Source organism: Urocitellus parryii, chromosome 12 (genome assembly GCF_045843805.1).
Source record: "Urocitellus parryii isolate mUroPar1 chromosome 12, mUroPar1.hap1, whole genome shotgun sequence".
In the NCBI taxonomy this organism is placed as follows: domain Eukaryota; kingdom Metazoa; phylum Chordata; class Mammalia; order Rodentia; family Sciuridae; genus Urocitellus; species Urocitellus parryii.
The window spans coordinates 66,998,947-67,018,036 of record NC_135542.1 but is presented as its reverse complement, the minus strand read 5'-3'; the positions used below and the strand labels follow the sequence as shown (position 1 = coordinate 67,018,036).

At 51.2% G+C, this 19,090-nt stretch overlaps 1 protein-coding gene across 2 annotated transcripts; it reads left to right on the top strand.

Annotated features, from left to right (window-relative positions):
- The first annotated feature begins 15,008 nt into the window (after positions 1-15,008).
- On the top strand, positions 15,009-18,889 carry Six2 (SIX homeobox 2). 2 transcript variants are annotated; one of them, XM_026385746.2, is made up of 2 exons: positions 15,009-15,646; positions 17,727-18,889. In XM_026385746.2, exons 1-2 carry the CDS (start codon positions 15,087-15,089, stop codon positions 18,055-18,057), a joined length of 891 nt encoding a protein of 296 aa, XP_026241531.1. In that variant the 5' UTR covers positions 15,009-15,086; the 3' UTR covers positions 18,058-18,889. The 2 variants fall into 2 exon arrangements, with proteins under 2 accessions (XP_026241531.1, XP_026241530.1); XM_026385745.2 differs by having other exon boundaries at positions 15,009-15,652.
- The last annotated feature ends 201 nt before the right edge of the window (positions 18,890-19,090 follow it).

Below are 19,090 nucleotides of genomic sequence, written 5' to 3'. Positions count from 1 at the left end.
AGCTCTCCTGGCCCAAGTGTGTCCTCCCTCTGCCAAAGAAACAAAGAGAGCATGTTCATGCCCAAGACCACACACCTTGTCTTTGGACAAGCACCCAGGGCTCCTTTCTTGAACTTCAAGATTTTTGGCTAACTAGAGGAGAAAGGGACCCTCTAGGGCCCTGTTGGGATACTGAGGGGGCATTTTAGATCCCCCCAAATAACCAGATGTGTCTCCAGCAAATTATCAGAACCACATAGACTCAATATTCCTGGTAGAGCATCCTATCCAAAATGTGAGTGTCTAGTGATATTCAATGACAGAATATGTTCCAAATTATTTATTCAGGGGGCTGGGAGGTAGCTTAGTAGTACAGCACTTGTCTAGCATGTGTGAAAATTCCCAGCACTGGAAAAAAAATAAAGAAAGAAAATTTCTTTTATTAAGGTCCTACTATATGCCAGAGACTGTGCTAGAAACCAAGAAATTGGCAGAGAACACAAAGTGTCTGTCCTCGAGAGTGATCTTATATTATTAGAAGGAGGTGGGAAGAAAGTGGAAGACAAGAGACTGAGTAAATAGATAAGTAGATGCTTGGATAATGGATGGATGGATAGATATATGGATAATAAATGGAAGAATGGAGGAGAAAGAACAGGAGAAAGGGCAGGAGGGTCGTTACTACATTTAGAAAGACAAGAGCATAATAATTCAGGAATTAGTTAGGACCTGGACTCAGAAACCCAGAGAGCTGCTCATCTCTGCAAGCCTACAATGCAGTCATAAGGAACTCTAATTAGGTGTTCTCTTGCTGGGGAAAAAAAAAAAAACTTTCATGGCTCACCAGTCCTCTATAATCTATTGCACCAATATTTGCCTTTTGCTTTGATCCTGGTGATCTCATCACGGTGCCCTCAATCCCATTACCAGTCGAAACCACTCCTACTCTTAGAATGACACCCGCCCTGGAATATCCTCCCCAGCGCCCTCTATCTCTTCTCTAGCCCTTCTCCTTCCACTTAGCCATCTCTGTGGCCACCAGACCTACCTGTGGCATGCACCCAAGAACCAAGCACATCTCTCCTGGGGGATGTGCTGTATCTGGTGAGCTGGACTTGTCTCCTCTACCTTCGGTGAATGGTCAGGTCATCAGGGATAGACATTGTCATTCCCTTCAGGGTCTCCATTTACTGAAGCCTGTAGCTGGGTGTACAATGGATGGTCAATAAAGACTTCAAGAATAACATGGAATCTGGACCAAGTAAATACCAGTGGTCTCCAGTCCCCAGGACACATGCTCACCCCTAGGAAACTGAAGCCTGGCAACTACTGGACTCAACACATTCCTTCTCCCCATGCTTCCTGCCATGCTGTGCTGGATGCAGCCCCTCAGGATAAAATTTGGGTGGAGGCCCAGAGTGCTGAGATGGCAAATGACTCAGGATGAAAAGCTGTTTTCATTCTGGCCTGCAGGAAGTAGACCCTGCAGAGGGTCTAGATGACTCTTCGAAGCCACCACGCCAGGCTCAACACCCATTCATGCCAAATCTGGGCATCTGCAGTGTGAACTGCTCTGCCAACCTTCCAACCAGTCAGCAATGGGGAAAGGCATCTCCTGTCAATGGACTTAGTCAACCCATTTTATAGATATGCAAGTTGAGGTACAAATAGATCAAAAACCTCATAGGATTCCCCAGGTCACCCCTCACTCTCCTTGATGTCTGTCCCTGGCCTCTATGAGCAGGTAAAAGATGAGGAATTAACACTTCTTTAAAACAGTTGTTAGCCAGATGTGGTGTCCCATGCCAGTAATCCCTGCTGCTAGGGAGGCAGAGGCAGGAGGATCACAAGTGCTAGGCCAATCTCAGCAATTTAGCAAGGGTTGTGGATGTAGTTCAGTGATAGAGTACTTCCCTAGCATGTGGATGGCCCAGGGTTCAATCCCTAGTATTGAAAACAAAAAATGTCCCATCTGTGTTTGCAGTCACCTTGAATGTTATTCACAGACTCCTTGGCTAGTATTTCAGAGTGTGACAATGACTACCTAATGGTGGGATCTTAGGCTGAGATTCTCTCCCAGTGCCCAGTACACTGCCAGACACTCACGAAAATGCATGCTGAATGGTACCCAAGCCCTCTCCTAGGTCCCCACATCCCTGCTCCTGCACCTACCACTGGGCTGGTTCCTGCAAACCTGGGGCCCTTCAGAGAAGGACTTTCTCCTAGTTGAATTTGATGGGAAGCCAAGAGGACATTAGCAACAGGTCCTGAGACTGCTGAAGAGAGACCTGTGCTGCAGGAAATGTGCTAGATAAAGATTCATAAGGACAGTTCATCCTTATAAAAATATCCTCTATCTGACCCCAGCTAGCTTAGAGATGAAGGAGAGCAAGGACAGTTGGAAATGAATCTCCAATCCAGAATCAGCCAAACCTTTCATGGAGGCAGTTTTCCTCCTGCCCTAGCCATCAATGAACAAAATGCCAGTAAATTGGGGTATCAGCCTGTCCTTGTGCCCCAGCTCAGATTGCCTGCTCCCCAAGACCACACAGGGAGGAGTGGTGAAAGGTCTGACCTCGCAGCCATGCTCCTGCAGGCATCTTTGAGCCCACTTGACAAGACTGGTCTTGGATCCCCCCACTGACTGGGCAGGTATTGCATCTTCTCTTCCTTCCTTTGGCTCCTGCCAATTGTGGTAAAGGTGGTCGACTTCAACTCAACGGTATTGTAGGATAGGGGTTATATGCCCAGACTCTGCAGGCAGACCCTGGTTAACTCCCTTCTTTACCACAATGCTAATTTAACCTCCCTCAAATACAAGTACCCATTCTACAACCTGCAAGATGGACCTAATAATAGCATCCACCTTATAGAGTTGTCAATGAAATCTAGCTATGCACTCAATTAAAGGTAGTTATTGCTTATAAAATAACAAAACAATACTTTTTTTTTTTGGTTTGAACCTAGAATCACTTTACCACTGAGCCACATTCCCACCTTTTTATTTTTTATTTTGAGACAGGCTCTCAAATAGAATGGTTAGAAGCTGACCTCGAATTTGCAATCCTCCTGTCTTAGCTTCCTGAGTCCTGGGATTATAAATGTGCACCACCACGCCCGGCTCAAAAATTTTTTTGCACTTAGGAGGAGGACAAGGCACCATACAGAACCATTTCAATGTTCATTGAGGATGCACCAGCGCCAAGAGGGAGAAATTATTTAATTCAGTAAATTATGAGTTATAGGAAAGGAAGAGTGTTGGTGGTCTGAGGAAATGATAGCATTGACTGAAGGACAAGAGCTGTTGTGCCCTTGATGAGGGGGAGACCCTGGTGCAGTGGGATGGGGCAGGCGAGTGCCAAGACTTTCTTCTCCCTTCACGCTCTGGTGCTGTGAAGGGAGAAGAAAGCGCTGTCCTAGACCCACAGGGGTGTGAGAAACCCCCTGCAAACAGGAGCCCCCAGTGTCCGGCTGTGTCCCAGGAGCCCTTAGCCAGTCCACACTGCAGATGCAGGGATTGCTCAGGGTTCGAGGGGTGCAATCCGCGCAGCCCTGAAATCGAATGCCACCTTTTGTGTGTGTGTGTGTGTGTGTGTGTGTGTGTGTGTGTATGTACATGTGTGCATTTTCCTGGGGAGACCATTTTCTTCACATTTCCAACAGGGGCTTTGACTCCAAAGAGTTGAAAACTATTGCTGTGAAGATTAGCTTCATCCTGTCTGTCACGGGTGCTCAGACTACAAGTGAGCACCACTCCTCTGGGGTGGGACTGGATTTGCCACCCAGGATTGTCTCATGACAGGGCCAGAACAAACATGCATGAATCAATTCTATATATTTCTATATATTTGAACTTTTCCCAGAAATCTCACTCTCTCTCACTTGAGAGCACAAATCCTAGGAGGCCTTCCCAGGTACAGCTAAGGTAGGTCAGGAAGATGGTGATGGTTCCTCACCTGACCCAATTAAGAAATGGAATGGAGGCCTACAGTCATGTATGCTTTGTTATGTACCACAGGACTGCCATTTTCTTTAAAATATATATATATATTTGGGGCTGGTGATATAGCTGAGTTGGTAGAGTTCTTGCCTGGCATGTACAAGGCCCTAGGTTCAATCCCCAGCACCCCCAAATAATTAATAAATAAATAAATAAATAAATAAATATATTTATTGAGCACCTACTATGTTGCACACACTCTTGCAGATGTTGGTGATATAGCCATGAATTGGTGAGGCTAAGTTCCCACTGTCATGCAGCTCTTCTTTTATCAGGGAAGCCATCAACCAGTGATCAGAACAGCCTGATGCTTTCAGACAGTAGCAAGCACTCTAAGGAAGATTATTCAGGGGAGAGAGTAGGGGAGTGCAAAGGCGGAAGTCTGGAGGTGGGAAGGAGCTATGTTTGAAGAACAGGAAAGAAGCCAGGACAGCAGGAGCATAATAAGCAAAGAGTGCCAGGTGCTATGTGAGAGCTGAGCAGGAGTCACATCCCACAAGATCATGGTTAGGAACTGTGCTAGGTGCAGTAGGAAACCACCGGAAAATTCCAAATATCAAAGCACCATGGTAGAGTTTGAAAATCACTGGACTGCCATGGAGAGCTGTGGGGGAGAACAGAAGCAGGGAAGCCATATGCCAGGCACCGAGCCAGGCCCAGGGGATGTGCATGGCAGACAAGACAGACCCTGATCTTGGGGATGCAGAGCTTTGGCTCTTAAATTGAGGATTCTGGGGTTCCCTCCTGTTTTAGTCAGCTTTGTCACTGCTGCGACTGAAAGACCTACCAGAACAATTATAGAGGAGGAAAGGTTTATTAGAGGGCTCACAGTGTCAGAGGTCTTAGTCCACAGAAGGCTGTCTCCATTCCTTGGGCTCAAGGTGAGGCAGGACATCATGGTAGCAAAGGAAATAGCTCACATCGTGATCAGGAAGCAGAGAGAGACTCCACATGCCAGATACAAATATATACCCCATAGCCGTGCCCCAGGTGAACCACTTCTTCCAGCCAACCCTACCTGCCTCCAGTTACCACTCAGTTAATCTCCTGAGGGATTAATTCACTGCTTAGGTTTAGCCTATGACTCGATCATTTCTCCCCCAAACCTTGCATTGTCTCACATGTGAGCTTTTGGGGGACCCCACATCTAAACCATAACACCTCCCTCTTTTGACTCTTGGTCCTAGACAAACACCAGGCTGAGGTTACTGATCTCTGAGCTGATAAAAGGGGGAAAAGCATAGTTTTCCTTCTGCTGTCCCCAGCTGCTCCCTACCTCAGAGGCCCATCTCTGCCCTCTGCCTATTCAGACCTCTGCCCCTCTCACTTTCCCCTTCCCTAATTAGTCCAAAGCCTGGTCAAGACCACTTCTTCTTCTTGCCCATCAGGCAGCGTGTTCCTCCAACCCTGGGCCCCAGTCTCCGTGATAAGTGGATTTGGCAGAGGGCAGGTCTTATTTTCTTCTGCATCACGAGAATAGTTTTGTGATCTTCTCCCCCAACAGCACTCTACACAGAATTGGACACAGATTAAAAAGCACTTTCTTTGGTGCATGTTGGGGGGTATTGAACCCAGGGCCTCATACATGCCAGGAAAATGCTCTACCACTGAGCTACATCCCTAGACCTAAATGTGTGCTTTGCTATATATTTTATTTTATGTATTTATTTTTTTATGGTGCTGGGGATCAAGCCCAGGGTCTTAAAAGCACTTCAAATGCTCCTTAAATTTACATATTTGGGGAAAAGACATTTGTTTATTTCATTGACTGGAACAGAATGAGATTAGATTGAATTAAATGGCTGGTGAACATTGTCAGTATTTATGTGGGTAACATATGACCTTCTAGAAACTTCTCAGATTAAATGCGGGTTAGAAAAAAAGCTAATACAATCTACAGATTCCTTATGAATGGCCACAGCCCCAGCCACGTGCCACAGTAGCCACAAAGATTATAATGTATTGAGCGTACAAATTTTTCCAATTAAGAATGCTTGCTATTCCGAAGGGGGAAAAGCTCAGTAACTGAATTTATTTACATTTTCTATTTTCAACTTTCTACCCCTGTTACTACTTAAGTATCCCTTCCCCAAAAGCCATGACTGTAAATAATGACTAAAGTTCCTTATAAAGGACTGGTTTGGGGGTGATCCAGAGGCATATGGTGCCTTGAAAGTGAACTGGTTCCCATGTGTTCAGAAATTATTTCTGCATGTGTATCCACTATTACTATTAATTATCAGTATAAAGCATGTATGTGCACCTATATATGTGTGGGGACAGGTATTTACCTATATGCATATTATTTATGTAAAATGCAGACACACATGTAGGTGTGCCCCCACATTACCCTTTGAACAAGGACTCTAAAGTCTTTCTAGGGCTACCAAATGTCTCACTTAGGTCTTAGTCCTTCTTCCATTGCTATGACAAAATATCTCAAACTAGAAAATTTTTTTTAAGTTTGTTTGGGTTTTTGGTTCTGGAGGCTGCGAAATCTAAGACCTCAGCATTGGCATCTCGATGGCTTCTGGTGAGGATCTCGTTGGTGCTGTTTCATAACATGACTGAAAAGCAGAAGGGCCAGTGAGCTCATGGAGAAGAGACGTAGCATGAAGGGCAGCCTTGCTTTGCAAAAAGCCACTAACCTAGTCCTGCAGGAGCAAGAACTCACCCACGGCCGGGAGAAAGAAACCAACCCTCATCCCTCCATGAGCTCATGACCCAAGCACCTCCTGAAGGTCCCACCCCCTCTCAACACTGCCACATTAGAGGCCAGAGTTCAACACGAGTCTGGCTAGGATAAAGCACATCCTAACCAAAGCCTGTCACATGGCCAAGCTCAAGGTCAGTGAGGAAGGACTTAGGCTTCTCCTTCAGAAATGTAAGTAGGTGGTGCTGTGTATTCAGGATGCAGGTGAAAGAGATCATGAAGTACATACTGTCCAGGATGGCGGAAGCCTTGAATAAGAAGTGGGCATCTTGGAGAGATCTGAGGGACATGCATACAGACTGGTGACAAAGGGCCTCTTCTGCCATGCTGGAGTCTAAATTTTGCCCTGAGGTTAATAGGTATCATTACAGGAATTTAAACAGAGTTATCACAGTCTTATCCGTGCTCTAAATTGGTGACTCTGGCTGCTTTGTGATGGGTGGATTGGAAAAGGTACCAGCATTGGGGAGCTAATGGGAAAGGAAGAAAATTAATATGTATTTAATGACCCTTATGTACCACACATTAGAATTGCACATTGGATGGCACAGTGGAACAGTAAGCCCTACACTCACTTCACACCTCCAAGTCTGGGCTCACTGTGTCTGCAGACTGGGCAGCGGACCATGCAGTCCCGCCCACCCACCTGAATGTCACTTATTGGAGTAAGAATTACCTGAGATGAGCCTATAAGGTGTTCTCTGGCTCCTTCTCTTCCTTTTCTCCTTATCCCTCTTTTTCTCTCTCCTTCCCTCCACTCTTTCCCTCTCTTGAAAATTTGGAATTGGGCCAGATATTTTATAATGCCAGAACCAAAAAAATAGATTAAAGGCAAGAGAAGGATCAAGAGGAAGAGAAACAGAGAAGAAGACGAAGAAGAACACAGACTTTCAGAGGGAAGCAGAGAAGGAGGCCATTCTACCACCTGGAGGTGAAGAGAGTGGCTGCCTCCATCCACTCTGAACTGTTCTCTGGGTTCTTGTTCTATTTCTCTTAAGAGGTGGTGGTCCCTGTTCTCGAATCCATGTTCTACCCCTGAGTCCTTATAATAAATTTATTCTTTTGTTTCCTCTGTTCATCTGAACGAATTTCTGTGACTTGTGCTTCAAAGCACCTTGTCTAAGACACTATTTCTCTGGGTGCCACAGGCTCCCCATAGGTATAATGGATACCAACTCAGCAGAGCCAAGAGTATGGCCAGACTTCACCAGCTGTGAGGTTGAGAATGCAGCTGTACTGCTGGCCTGGTCACAGTGGCTCCTACCAAGCAGGGGCAAATGGGGACCTAAGGCCATAAACCTCAGGGAATCTCAAGGCTTCAGGAACATAAGTAGGTGGTGACGATGAAGCTGTTAATTATGCCTAGCTCATAGAGGTATTTGAAATTATGTGAAATGCACAACAGCTGATCTGATAACTGAGATAGCTACCAAGTGACTAATGGGTGAGTAGTATGTACTGTGCAGAGTGGATATGCTGGACAAAGAGATGGTTCATATCCCAGGAGGATTGGAACAGGACCACTCCAGATTATATCATGATACTCTGAATTGCACACAATATAAAAACAATAATTATTTCTGGAATTTTCTGTTTAATGTTTTCAGACTTCAGTTGGCCATGGGTCACTGAAACTGAAACCATGGTTAAGGGGAGACTGTATAACACTGGGTATATGCAAATCTAAACTCCCTATCAAAATCACAGCCCTAGCGACAGTAGCCTCATTATTTAGCACCTACTACGAACCAGATGTTTCATGAGGATCAAAGCAACTGAATTCCATTCAAAACCAACTGTTGAGTGCTTACTATGCACTGGGCTCTTGTTCCCATTTTACAAATGAGCAAAATAAACTAGCACGATTAAGTAACTTACTAAAGTGGTGGGTCTGGTCAAGGACCCAGCCTGTCTGATGCCAAGGCCCAAGTCGTCATTACCTTCTCCATGAGTGAGCATATGCTAGCAGGGCAACTATATTATAATGATAGTAATTGCAAGAGGACCAATCCTACCTGTCACCACAAGCTAGAATGGCCAGGTGTTACCAGAAGGCCTCTATTTGAGACTGGCTTTGACCATGTCCTTCTGCAGCAGCTTCATGCACAGGTTTCCCTGTGCTATCTGCCCTCCTTGGCAGGACTGTATCTTGTTTCTACTGACTTCATTCAAAAGTTCTTTCAGCACTGCATGTAAATTAATTAGCACGTCTTCTATAAGAAATGGCCCCTGGATTTTAGCCTTATTTCACAAAATATTGGATTGCCAAGTTAAGAAGAATGTTGGCTTTTTCCAGGTTCCATTTCAAAATGCAGAACGTTGTGGAATCCTGTGTGGGCTGCTTCCAATAGCCAGATGGGAGTGGTCTTTTGCCCAGTCATTACCCAAATCAAGAGAGCCAAGAACAGTCATCAGCCAGGGGAAAGGGTGTCACTGATGAATGGGTCTGACATATTGTAATTAATGGTAATAAAAATAGATACCACATGAGAGAGAGATGCCAAGCAGGAATTCCTACTCCCAGAGAGAGTTTCTCACAGGTAATGGAAAGAAGTGGGGAAAAAAAGCCCTTTCTTACAGGAAACCTGATCTATTCGTTACTTACAGAGGATTTTTGTAAAGTGACTAAGGAAATGCAACTAAAGACAGCAGTTCCAGAAAAATCAGAATAACTCTTCTTAGAAAACTTTCTTTCCTGCAACCCATGGGAATCTGGTAATGCTACAGGTAGATCTGGAATTCTGAAGAACAGCAGGTTCAGCCTATAGCTTCACGGGTCTCGGAGGAGACTTCAGCACCCAATACCTCTGGTGAAAGGAAAACAGGCAGCTCCGTGAGACTTCCCCTATAAGGAAGAGAATGGATGGAGGCTGAGAGCAAAGAGCCAGAGGAAAGAGGAGGAAGAGGGCTGTCCTCCTATTGACCTGGTCACTTCCCAGCTGTTGCTGTCAGTCAAGCCCGGCTGGTCATTCAGGCATCCATTCAAACATTTCCTTGGCGTTCAGAAGCTTCAGAAGGAACATTCTATGGAGCAAAGGCCATGTCTGTCTCCCAAGAATCTTGCGATCAGACCCTGTCTGGCAGCCTATTGCACCTCGGGACCATGCGAGTGTCCCTAGAGCTCCTCAGGGATGCCTTCCATTTCTCGTGCTTTCTCTGCCAGCGCACAGCGGGGAATCGGTACTGCTGGTGCTGAGGAGGGAGCCAGGAGGCTCCCCCAGCTCCCTCTTCCTCTTTGGCTAGAGGCCTGGGGGAAATTGACACACCGACCCGCCGACCCGAACGCGGGGACCTGCCGCGCGGGGGCGCCCGCGCGCAGAACCGGCCGCAGACTGGACAGGGACGCACAGCGCTTCTACTGTCCCGCGGAAAAACTACCCCGCGGCGGACTTTACCGCTTCCTGGACCAAAAGCTGCGAGCCCGGCCCGCTCACCGGATGCCTGGCCCGCGGCGCCGGCGCCCCCACCCCTGGACGAAAGGGCCCGGAACGGAACCCGGCTCTGTAAGAAGGCACACCAGGTCTGAGCGGTGATGGCAGGCTGGAACCCAAGGGCGAGCGGGACCAGTGGCCACAGGAGGGTGGCCAGACACCTCGGGTCTGGGCACCTGCCTCAAATACCACCAGGGCCTGGCAACGCCCAGGCCAATTCGCCGCCTTGCCGGCCTTCAAACGGGCCCCAGGTCTCTTTTCGTTTGAGCAAGATCCCTTGAGAGGCCGTGGCCTCCAAACCGTTTTCTTTTGAGGGGCCTCCAGGTCGTAAGCTAAGGGCTCGGAGGGTAGAGGAGCGCGGGGACCCACGGGTTGGTGCTGTTCTGGCTCTCAGAGCCTGTGACCAGGCGACCACGTGCGGCATAGGCGACGCCAGGAGTGAGGTCACCGTAGCCCAGGGTCCTGCAACCTTGCACTTGTTCGGGGGGCCGCAGGGACTGCACGGAGTGTTCGCGTGAGCAGAAGTTCCGCTCCGCTACTTGCCCCTAGCGTTGGGCAATGCGGAAACGCCTGGACTGTCGGGCTTTGCAAACACCCAGCTGTGCCCTCCCTCACGCGACAGACGGACAGACCGGGTGGATTTGTAGGCGCAGGTGGGGACGCGGCGGGAATCCAGGTGCCTACCGTCAGGGCGCAACTGACCTGGCCCGCTTTCAACGAAACACGTCGCCAGGCCTCGGGAAGGGCCCAGGTCTGGGCGAGCGTGCGGTGGGGAGAGAAGGCACCGAGGCTGCCCGGCACCGCGCCCGGAGCTGCGGAACCGCCAAGAGCCCCGACCTGATCCTGGTGGTCCAGACCCTCAGAGCCCAGCGATGGGCAATGCAGAAACCGTGCTGCATGCGGAGCGGCGTGGAAGGCCTGAGGCGGGCGATGCCAGGGCAGGACTCTGCCTGGGATTTCTATAGCGATTATGGGCTGGAAAAATAAAAACGATTCAGGCACACAGCTCTGGTTTTCTGGTTTGGCACCGACGGCTCCTTTCTCTTCTTCCCTCAGTCACAAACAGGGATTCCTGCTGGTAAGGATGGCCTTCCCATCCTCTGGCATTGGAAATAACCTTCCAGTCCTTCCCCCTAGATCACCCCGTTCCTTCTGAAATGGCCCCAACCCAAAGCAAAGGAAGCCCTTCGGAGCACTGCACGGCTGCTTTCTCCCTTTAGCTAAAAGTCCCATGATGGGCCAAATGTGTCAGTCCTTAGCTGATCAGTGACTGGTCATTAATGGCCTTTGGGCTCTGTCCTACGAACTTCTGACCAATTTAGACTCAAAGGCCCCAGCCTGTCCCTGACCAAAAGTCTAGGGCAAAGGCATTCCGTCAGCGTGAGATCATGGGGCCCACCCACTACAGCTTTCCAGCAAGTCCTATCCTCCTAGGGGACTTTCAGAGCAGCTTGGAGGTAAAAGGAGGCATTTCAATGAAGCCCAGATTTCCGTGGGTTTACAAAAGTTTTCTCTTTCCTGGCCTTGGAACTGCTCCTGCTACTGCTCTATGAGCAAAGTAGGCTAGCCATAAGTCTCTTAGGTGTGTACTCTGAGGGGAGAAAGATAGGGATTTTGGACATTTCCATCTGGGGTAGACCCAAAGCACCTGGCACTGCAGGCCTTAGGAGCAGCTGCTCTAAGCTGGAAATGGGAATGAAATTGTCTTGGGGTCAAGCTGGCGTCTACCAAATCCTCACCCAGACACCTACCAAGTGTTTCATCTTGTGACAAACACTGTCAGGGAGAAGGCCAGGCAAGGAGGGACTGAAGAGACCCTAGCTCAGCTACTAAACTTTTTAGGGCAGACATCCAACAGCCCTTGTGGTCAAGAAGTTCCGGCCCAGACCTGCTAGAACTGGTTTCCTACAAACATGAGAGGATAACTAGTGGCATAAGGACACACACCCATACATCAAGTTTTCTGTGCTTACTCTGTAATGATTTTTCATATGGCACACACACTCTATTACCCAAGGTGGTAGGTTCCCCATCTGTTCTGTTCTGTCTCCACAGCTGAGTGCTGTGGAGGTTCCTGGCAAGGCTGCCTGTTGGATTTAGGGCATGGAAGTTTTTCTGTATCTTTTTCAGACTCCGTCTCTCCCAGTGCTACCCCCCCCCCAAAAGTCTGCCCTCCCAGAGTCTGAAAAAGATACAGAAAAACTTCCCTCACTGAACAGTTCTGAGGGAAGTTCAATATTGAAGCTCCAGATATCCCAGGAGAGGCACATTCATGGTAAAGTCTGGGACTGAGATTGCAGAGATCACCCACTTTGTCAAGGTTAGTATTATTAAAACTACACCAGCCTAGAATCAGCAGAGATTGAGAGATCACCCAAGCCTCTTCTAATAGTGAGAAAGAATGAAGCAGAGCAAACCAGAAACTGGCCCAAAGTCTTACAGGAGGAAGTAACTGCCTGGACTCATCCACCCACGCCCAACAAGGCACTCTCCTCCAGCCCCAACCTGATCTTGCAGAGATATAAAATGACCTTGGCTAGAACTGGGGCCAGCCTGCTACTGGGAGTCTTTCAAATGTGTGCCTGAGGTCTTGGAAAGAGCAGGTCACCTTTGCTGAACGTTAGCAAGGTGGCTCTGAACCTCAGAGCAGTCTGGAGTAAATTTTCTTCAATGTTTCTCAAGGTCCTCCTGGCTGACTCTGGAGCAAATCTTGTGTGACAGCGCATAGGATTCTGGATAGAATGTCCTGGATGCATCAGATGAAGACTCCAAAGATACCACCTGGATATCTGCAGGAAGCTGTCCTGCCACTGGTCTGGAACCTAATTTGACAGCCCTTTGGCCTCAACACAAGGGGCAAGCACCTAGGAACAAACTCTTAGGGAGATTCCAGGTGTTCCACTCTCATGATTGCAACACCCCCAAAGGAACCCCAGCATGCTAGAGCACTATAGAAGGAAATTTTTGAAAATCCTGAAGAACACTTAAAGGAATAAATATGTGCCTTAGCCTTAGACATAAAGCAAAGCAAAAAGTTAGGGCCCTGGACTTCCATGCCAGGACTGCTAGCACAAACCCTCTAAAAGCTTAAAAGGGTGGAAACAAGAAATGTATTCTAGACTCTGATTCCATAGCCCTATACTGAGAGGAGGGCCAGAGATCTGTGCTGGCTGGGGACCCAGCATTGAGAATGGCACTGGGAGTTCCGGCCTGCAACAACTGAGAGTGGAGAGGGGAAACGGAAGGGGAAAGGACAAGTCGCAGAACTAGTTAAGCTCGGGGGCCTTTCAAAACCGTGGAGATGGAAGTAACACCTCCTCACAAACACACCCCAGTTCTCTCATTTCCTCCACGTGCGCCCTTCTGCCAGAGAAAATGTACCGTGCCCTGAAAAGAAAAGAAAAAAATCCCTCTTTCTAAGGCCCTCATTACCGAGCCCAGCTCGCGGTTCCCAGGCTGAAGCCGCCTGGAAGGAGTGCGAGCAGAGCCTGAGCCGAGTCCAAGCGTAGAGGCTGGACGGTGGCGCTCCCACCACTCTCTCCTCCCTACCACCCAACCGGGAAGAGCTGGAGCCCCTGCCTTCAGCTGCCCGTCGGTAGTCTGTAGGTGTACGTCGTTCCACGGCTCTTCGTCGCCGCTCCCGCCGGAATCAACTTCCGTATAAGCCACACGGAACTGCCTGAGGTTTCTCGGGCCGTGGGACCCGTGGGGTTAAGTCTGAGTCCCCGCCCGACAAGGAGCACAGCGCGCTGAGTAGGGCGGTACCGGCTGAGGGGCAGCCGGCCGGGCTAGGAGAGGGAGGAAAGGCGGGATCCTCCGGGAAGTTGATTCTCAGGCGTCCGCCTGCAGCTACTGCCAAGTCCCCCACTTCTCTCCCCTGTTCCCTCCCCCTTTCCCTCGAGGACAGCTCGGGTCCGGAGTTTCTAGCATGGGGGTGGGGCGTTTTCAGTAGAAAAAGCCAAGTTTTTGAGCGGCGCCTGGGCACGTCCAAACTCTCCATCCCAATAGTCCGCTCCTGGATAGTATCTGCCTGCGAACAGCCACCCTGGCAGGGATGCGGTGACCCAGGTGGGACCCGGGCAACTAGCAGGGCCTGGGTGAGGCTGAAGCGCCGCCCCTTTCAAAAAGCTGCCCCAAATTCCTTCCCCCTGGAAGCTCCTTCTACCCTTCTCCCTCCCCTTCCTGCCAGGAACCCCCTTAAACGGTCCTCCGCCTTCCCTTCTCTCCTCTTCCCTCCCCACCTCCCCTTTTCTTCTGGCGTCCAGTCTCCCCCAACCCTCCCGCGTCCTCCTCCTCCTCCTTGTTCTTTGGGCGTCCGCCCCGTCAATCACCGCCGCCGCCGGCCCCTGCCAGCTCCTCTCCGCCTCCCAAGCTCTTGGAGCGCCTCCGGCTCCTGTCTCGGGCCGCCCTCAGCTTTTCGCGGAGCCGGGCGATCTGTCAGCGGAGCCGGCCGGGGGGAGCCGCCCGGCCCGCCGGGGCTCGGGTTACCAGTGACTGACAGCGTCTCCATGGCGAATAATTTGACTCGACTATTGTCTGGCGCGGGCAGGCCCCGGGTCAGATAACCGGACCAATCAGGGCGCGGGCCGCCGCGCCTCATGCCCGCTTAGAATAATATTATTAAAAAAGCTGCGAGCGAGCTAGACGGGAGGGAGAGCGAGCGAGAAGCGAACTAGGGAGCGGCGGGCGGGCGCAGAGCATGCGGAGCGGCGCCCCAGGCGGCCCCCGGACTTGGGCGAAGGCGCGGGCTGGGCACGCAGGCGGCGGGGGCGCGGAGCTGCGCGGGACCCGCGGCCGGCACGAGGACGTACTGCAGTGACTCAGGACTCGCCGGGAGCCAGCGCCGGACCAGGGGGCCCGCCCCTCCCGCCTCTCGGCCCGGACGGCTGGCGGGGAGGCGCCCATGCGGGACTGCGCGGCGCGGTGAGGGCGCGCGCGGGCGGGCGGGGGCGCAGCCGGCACCATGTCCATGCTGCCCACCTTTGGCTTCACGCAGGAGCAAGTGGCGTGCGTGTGCGAGGTGCTGCAGCAGGGCGGCAACATTGAGCGGCTGGGCCGCTTCCTGTGGTCGCTGCCCGCCTGCGAGCACCTCCACAAGAATGAAAGCGTGCTCAAGGCCAAGGCCGTGGTGGCCTTCCACCGCGGCAACTTCCGCGAGCTCTACAAGATCCTGGAGAGCCACCAGTTCTCGCCACACAACCACGCCAAGCTACAGCAGCTATGGCTCAAGGCCCACTACATCGAGGCGGAGAAGCTGCGTGGCCGGCCCTTGGGCGCTGTGGGCAAATACCGCGTGCGACGCAAGTTCCCGCTGCCGCGCTCCATCTGGGACGGCGAGGAGACCAGCTACTGCTTCAAGGAAAAGAGTCGCAGCGTGTTGCGAGAGTGGTACGCTCACAACCCCTACCCGTCACCCCGGGAGAAGCGCGAGCTGGCGGAGGCCACAGGCCTCACCACCACGCAGGTCAGCAACTGGTTCAAGAACCGGCGGCAGCGCGACCGGGCCGCGGAGGCCAAGGAAAGGTACGAGTAAGTACAGCTTCGGCGCCGGCTTTCCCGGGCCCGAGGGAGTGGGTCGCAGGGGCGTCTGCCCAACCCCAAGCGAGGCCTAAACTGGACCCTTCAGTCCCAGCCACGGCCAGCTGCAGCCTAGCCTGACCTAGAGGGCGCACAGGTCTTTTCGGAGACCGGCGGGCAGGGATTTGTCTAAAGCGGGCAAAGCCCAATGCGGGAAGTTGTCAACTAACTCCCTGGTCGTTTATGGACAAAAGTGGAGAAGCAGCGAGCTTCAAGGAGAGGGCAGAACTGTGGGCCTGAACCCGCACAAAGTAGGCACAGCAGGCAGGCCCTGGTCTTACCTGGAAAGGCCAAGGACTCTGTGTGGGCCCAGGTAGAAGCGGGAGGCGATTCCTGACTGGCTCCGTGCTTCCCTGCACTTCCCCTCAGTCTTACTCACCTCCAAACCTAAGTGTGACTAGGGGTCAGGACTGGGATTTCCATAGTATGGACTGGATGAAGAAGCGCCTGGGCAAGAATATTCCTTGACTGAATGTGGGAGTTGAGAGTCAGTCTCTTATGCTGCATGCAGAGGATTGAGGTGAGGCTCCAGAGAGCAAGTGCCAGCTCTGAGAGAAGAGGAGAAACACATGACCCCTTTGCTGCTTAACTGGACCCAGCAGCCCTTCCCTGGACTGCCAGGCCCTTGACCCTTTTCCTCAGGTTCTACTACCCTCTTTAGGGGGTAGGTCGGTATGTCACGAGTGAGCTAAGAGCCTCACAAGGCCTGAGAGTTGTGTGTTGTCAGGGAAACCAGGACTTTCTGAAATAGTCTAGGGGTTGACCAGCAGGCCCTTGTTACTGCCTGCTTTGTAGCCCCTCAGAACTCCAAATCTGGACAGGGGGTGGGAGAGAAAGTAATTGTAGGAACGGAATCCAACCTGAAAGTAACAGTCAAATAGGACACCTGAGGTTGGCGGTATGGGGTGTTAGTTTCGCCCAGAGTTTGAATGATCAGGGTCAGAATTGGAGTGCTGAAGAGTGGAAATGGAGGGAATGCTGCAGACTGAACTTTGTTATCTGAACTTTGGTATCTTGAGGTTGGGGTATCCACAGTGGTCAGGTTCCCGAAGCCTGTCTGTGGATTCCTCTCCCAAGATATCAGGAACAGAAGCCCCTGGCGAAAAAGAGACTCTACTCAGGATTTCAAATATCCAAGTCTGAGCAGGGACTGTCAGCAAGGCAGGGCAAGAGGTGAGTTCTCTTTGCTGGGACCCCTTAATCCAGACTGGCCTAAGTCCAGACTCCTTAAGAACTGCCTTCCCTGGAGCCCCTGGTGAGAGCTGGAGTTTCCGGTTATGATGGAAAAGTCTAGGTCAAGACTACCAAGTCCTCCCTCTGTCTTCTCCCAGGGGCTACCCTCCATGCCCCAGCTTCCAATTCCCTGGCCAAAGTTTCCACTATGCCCACCAGGGAAAGGGAACCCTCTATTCTTGAAGCCTTGATCCTAGGCTTAGCAAGGGCAGCCCTCACAGAATGTGCCCAGGTTGGAGAAACAGGCCCCTCCGGATCGGAACCCTGTGCCCAAAAGTTTCTCTCATGCAGAGAAAAGCAGAAAGAAATAAAAGGCTTTGAGAGACTCACTTTCAAATTGGTCACCCAGCCTGGGATCTAGGGTACCTCATCCTCCTGACCCCACTTCTATTTAGTAAACCTACCTGGAGATGCCTAGAGCAATCTGAAAATCGAGGTATCCTCTTTTTTTTTTTTTTTTTTTTTTCCTGCCTACCCTCCAACTCCAGGATCGCCTTCTCCTGGAAGAAGGGAGGGGGGTAGATAGAGTAGGAAAGATAGTCAAGAGATTGAGAGCATGGGAGGGGAGAAAGAGAGAGGGAGATGATATAGGAGAGAGATTGTTGAAAGATTGTGAAAACTGGCATAAATGAAAAGCCAAGGCCAGGCGGAAAACCATAGAAACCGAAAACACCCGCAAGCAGGGCGCCGGCGCCCTGTCTCCGCAGACCGGTGGCAAAGTGGCTCAGGGTAAGACTGCGCTAAAAGGCCTCATTCCCCCGCTGACCCGGCTGCTTTGCTCCTGCACTTGCAGGGAGAACAGCGAGAACTCCAATTCCAACAGCCACAACCCACTGGCTTCTTCTCTCAATGGAAGCGGCAAGTCGGTGCTAGGCAGCTCCGAAGACGAGAAGACGCCGTCGGGGACGCCGGACCACTCGTCGTCCAGCCCCGCGCTGCTACTCAGTCCGCCGCCACCACCCGGGCTGCCGTCCCTGCACAGCCTGGGCCACCCTCCCGGACCCAGCGCAGTGCCGGTGCCTGTGCCGGGCGGAGGCGGGGCGGACCCACTGCAGCATCATCACGGCCTCCAGGACTCCATCCTCAACCCCATGTCGGCCAACCTCGTGGACCTGGGCTCGTAGAGCTCTGCTGCCTCTTCGCGTTTGCCTTCCGGGCTTGGCGCTGGGACCCGAGAGAAGGCGGTGCCCGGAGGGCCCCAGCGCCGGCGGCCCCTCCAGGTACTGAAAGACCCGCGCGCAAGGCCGGCAGAACCGCCGGCAGGGACAAAGCGGATGGCACTCTGGGTCCTTATTTGGAATTTATTTTCAACAAGCCGCTTTTGAGATCCTTTGGAGGCCGGGGACCAGGTCTTGAACCAGGGAAGGGAATAAATTATATACACCATTCTCATTCTTTCTCTCCGCCTTTTCTTTCTTCTCTCCTCTTGCCTGCACCCCTCTCCTCCTCTTCTTTTTCTTTCCTTTTCTTTTCTCCTTTCTCAGTTTTCTGTCCTTTCACCTCTCTTGTGTCTCCTCTTCTTGCTTTTCCTTGTTTTCTTCTAGATTTCTAGCTCTTTTTTCCTTGTCTCTCCTGATGGTGTCTTGCACTCTGCCTTGGCCCTCTGGGTCTGTACCCTCTCTCTCCTCCGGTCTGGCCATTGATTTCCCTCTCCGCACTTTCCGGGAGTGGGGAGGAGGAAAAGGCCCTTAAAGTCTTGGATCCTAGGTCGTCTCCAAAGGCTTTCCGGAGAGGAAACCCACCACATCAGTGGGAGCTGCAGGTGTCAGCTTTTCGCCTAGTAACTTAAGTGAAAGGCATCCCAGAAGCCCTTTTATTCTCCTCTCGCTCTCGCTGTCGCTCTCGCTTTCTCCCGCTCTCTCTGCGAGGCTCCTCCACGATGCTCTCTCCTCTTTCCCCGGACTGTGGCCGCAGCACTCCGGCAGAGCGTGCCTCCCGAGCCGCTGTCTTGCCGTTTCCCTGTTACGTCCTCCTGTGAATGTTCTTCGGAATATATTTCTGCTTTTATTTTATAATAAAATTAGAAATCAAATATATATATGAATATATGCCATGAAGCCCGAGGGCCAAGAGTGCAACAGTGTCTGATTTCCCTACAGGGATACTCTGGTGAATTCCAGAAACCCGTGAGTCCCGGAAACCCTGAGGCACCCTCCC